General features: G+C 68.4%; 1 protein-coding gene across 1 annotated transcript; it reads right to left on the bottom strand.

Moving 5' to 3' along the window:
• Nucleotides 1–719: 719 nt before the first annotated feature.
• On the bottom strand, nt 720–2,426 carry ELOB (elongin B). The gene is made up of 4 exons (XM_054025053.1): nt 2,205–2,426; nt 1,562–1,696; nt 1,081–1,189; nt 720–1,003 (listed from the first exon to the last, which is right to left on the bottom strand). Exons 1-4 carry the CDS (start codon nt 2,424–2,426, stop codon nt 891–893), a joined length of 579 nt encoding a protein of 192 aa, XP_053881028.1. The 3' UTR covers nt 720–890.
• Nucleotides 2,427–2,667: the final 241 nt, after the last annotated feature.

Genomic DNA, 2,667 nt, shown 5'->3' on the forward strand with positions numbered 1-2,667 from the left:
CCTGCATCTCACGGCTAGGTGAGGACCAGCTTTGCATGGTGACCAACCTACCCTAATCCCCCCCAATTCTCAAGGGGTGGCTCTCTGCCTCCCCGGGCTCGGGGGGATGGGTGCCCCAAGCTGGCTGACCCTGGGGGAAGGTGGGTCCCCTTTGCTCCCTGGCAGACGAGGGGAGGAGATCGTGGCAGGGCCCCAGGTCACTGGGTGAGACGCCTGGGGTTTGTCTGGCTGAGGGCAAACATAAGGATCTTCCCCCACTGGGGAAACCGAGGCACACGGGAGTCATAAAAATGACAAAATTCCTGTCGTCACAAGGCCCCTGTGGTACAAGGTTGCCCTGTGGCACCCCGATGTCAGAGATGGGAACGGGGGGCTCTATGTTATAGGGGAGCCCTGGGGCACCCCAATATCAGAGATGGGAATGGGGGCCCCTCTGTTATATGTGAGCCCTGGGGCACCCCAATGTCTGTGGTGAGAAGGGGGTGACCTGTTGGTAATAAAGAGGAACTGGGGGAGACAGCATGATCAGAGGGGGTGCTGTGGGGTACTGAGTGGAAGAGATGGGGGACTGGCACGGTTAGAGAGGTGGGACACCTTGTTGGTTTTTGAGGTTCAAAGGAGGCAGCCCCAGGACACCGCAATACGACAAAGGAGCCCCAGAGGATTATGGGGGGTCTCCGGAGAACCCCCCTGCCTCGGTGTCAGACCCCAGACCCGGGTAACACAAAACCAGCCAAACCTTTATTGTCTCCAAACCGAAGAGAAGGTGGATTTTGGGGGGGCTGGTGGAGGGGGTTTGATCCCAGTCGGGGAAGTGAGGGCTGTGTGTTCGGGGGCTGGGGGAGACATCCTGTGGGGGCGGGGTGGGTCACTGCGCCCTCCCCCAGATCTCACTGCACGGCCTGTTCGTTCGCGCTGCTGCTGGAGTCTTGGGGTTTCATGACGTCGGGGAGCTCCGGGGGGCTGGAGAAGGGGTCGATGCGGAGCGCCTCGAAGGAGTCATCTGGAGGAGGAGAGAGGGTCAGAGAGGCAGGATCAGCCCCCCAGGCTCCCCACGGCCTCTTCCCCCCAAGCACTCACCCCCGGCTCGGAAAGCCAGGCCCACCGTGGCCGGGGCCTGGGGCCGCGCCGTCTGGCTGGTGAAGCCGCAATCTCCCAGTGTCTTGCTGTCGTCTAGCAGCTGGTCATCCTGGGACGGAGAGAAGGGAGACAGTGGAGCGGCGCCACATGCAGCCGCCTCTGGGGCAGGGCGGCTGGGGAACCGCCGCATATAACACGGCACAGGGACTGACGGCCAAGGGGAGAGCGCCCCCTGCCTGCTCCCCGCAGCACGTGACCCCTGCCCAGCCCGTGCCCAGCCTCCTGCCCCATGGCGCCCCCCGCCCAGCCCCCACCAGCCCCCTGCCCAGTCTCCCGCCCCATGGTGCCCCCTGCCCAGCCCCCGCCCAGTCTCCCGCCCCATGGTGCCCCCTGCCCAGCCCCCGCCCAGCCCCCACCAGCCCCCCGCCCCATGGCGCCCCCTGCCCAGCCCCCCAGCCCCATGGTGCCCCCCGCCCCACACCTTGTAGAGCCGCTGCTCCTCGGGGGGCCGCTTGAGGATGCCCTCCACGATGCGCTTCAGCTCGTACACGGTGCTGGACTCCTTGGCGTCGGTGAAGATGGTTGTCTTGTGGCGCCGGATCATCAAAAACACGTCCTGGGGGCGGGGGGCGGGGGGGGGAGACGGACACGCAGCTCAGCGCCAGGCCCCACGCGCCACCGCCCCCCCCCGGGGCGTGCCTCAGTTTCCCCACCGGCTCAGCGCCAGGCCCCATACGCCACCGCCCCCCCCCCCGGGGCGTGCCTCAGTTTCCCCCCCGGCTCAGCGCCAGGCCCCGCGCGCCACCGCCCCCCCCCCCCCCGGGGCGTGCCTCAGTTTCCCCACCGGCTCAACGACAGGCCCCGCGCGCCGCGCCACACACCCCCCCCCCCCGGGGCGTGCCTCAGTTTCCCCACCGGCTCAGCGCCAGGCCCCGCGCGGTCCCGGACGTGCCTCAGTTTCCCCACCGGCTGAGCGCGGGGGCGGCTCCCGGGGAGGGGTCCGGCAGTGGGGGAGGGGTCGGAGGGGGGAGGGGCGGCAGGGTCCCGGGGGGGCGGGGGCCCGGCGGTGGGGGAGGGGCGGTCCCGGGAGGGGAGGGGGGGGTCGGTCTCGCTCTCTCGCTCACCATCCCGGCCGCTCCCCGCTCGCCCAGACGCAGCCGCAGCCCCCGGCTCCGCCACCGTCCCAGCCTGCACCGCGTGACCCGCGACGCACGGCGCGCGACCCCGCGCTGGCCGCCATCTTGGGAGAGGCGGTGCCTCCGCCAGGACGGGAGGGGCGGGGGGGAGGCCGGGTCAGCGGAGCGGCAGGACCAATGAGGAGAGGGAAAGGCCTGGCGGGCGGCCATGCTGGGAAGGTCAATTCATAAAAGGCGTACACGGGCGGCCATGTTGAGATGGTCACGGCGGCGTCTGGCCGCCATAGCGCGGAGGGGCGACATGTTGAGAAGGTCATATGCCAATTTGCCATCTTGGAAAGGTCAAAGTTCAAGGAAGGGCGGAAAAACACCTACCCACAGCCATTTTGAGAAGGTCCAATGACCTTTTGCGGACCCTGCCCTGCCGCCATGTTGGGAAGGTCAATGGAGT

Source organism: Malaclemys terrapin, chromosome 4 (genome assembly GCF_027887155.1).
Source record: "Malaclemys terrapin pileata isolate rMalTer1 chromosome 4, rMalTer1.hap1, whole genome shotgun sequence".
In the NCBI taxonomy this organism is placed as follows: domain Eukaryota; kingdom Metazoa; phylum Chordata; order Testudines; family Emydidae; genus Malaclemys; species Malaclemys terrapin.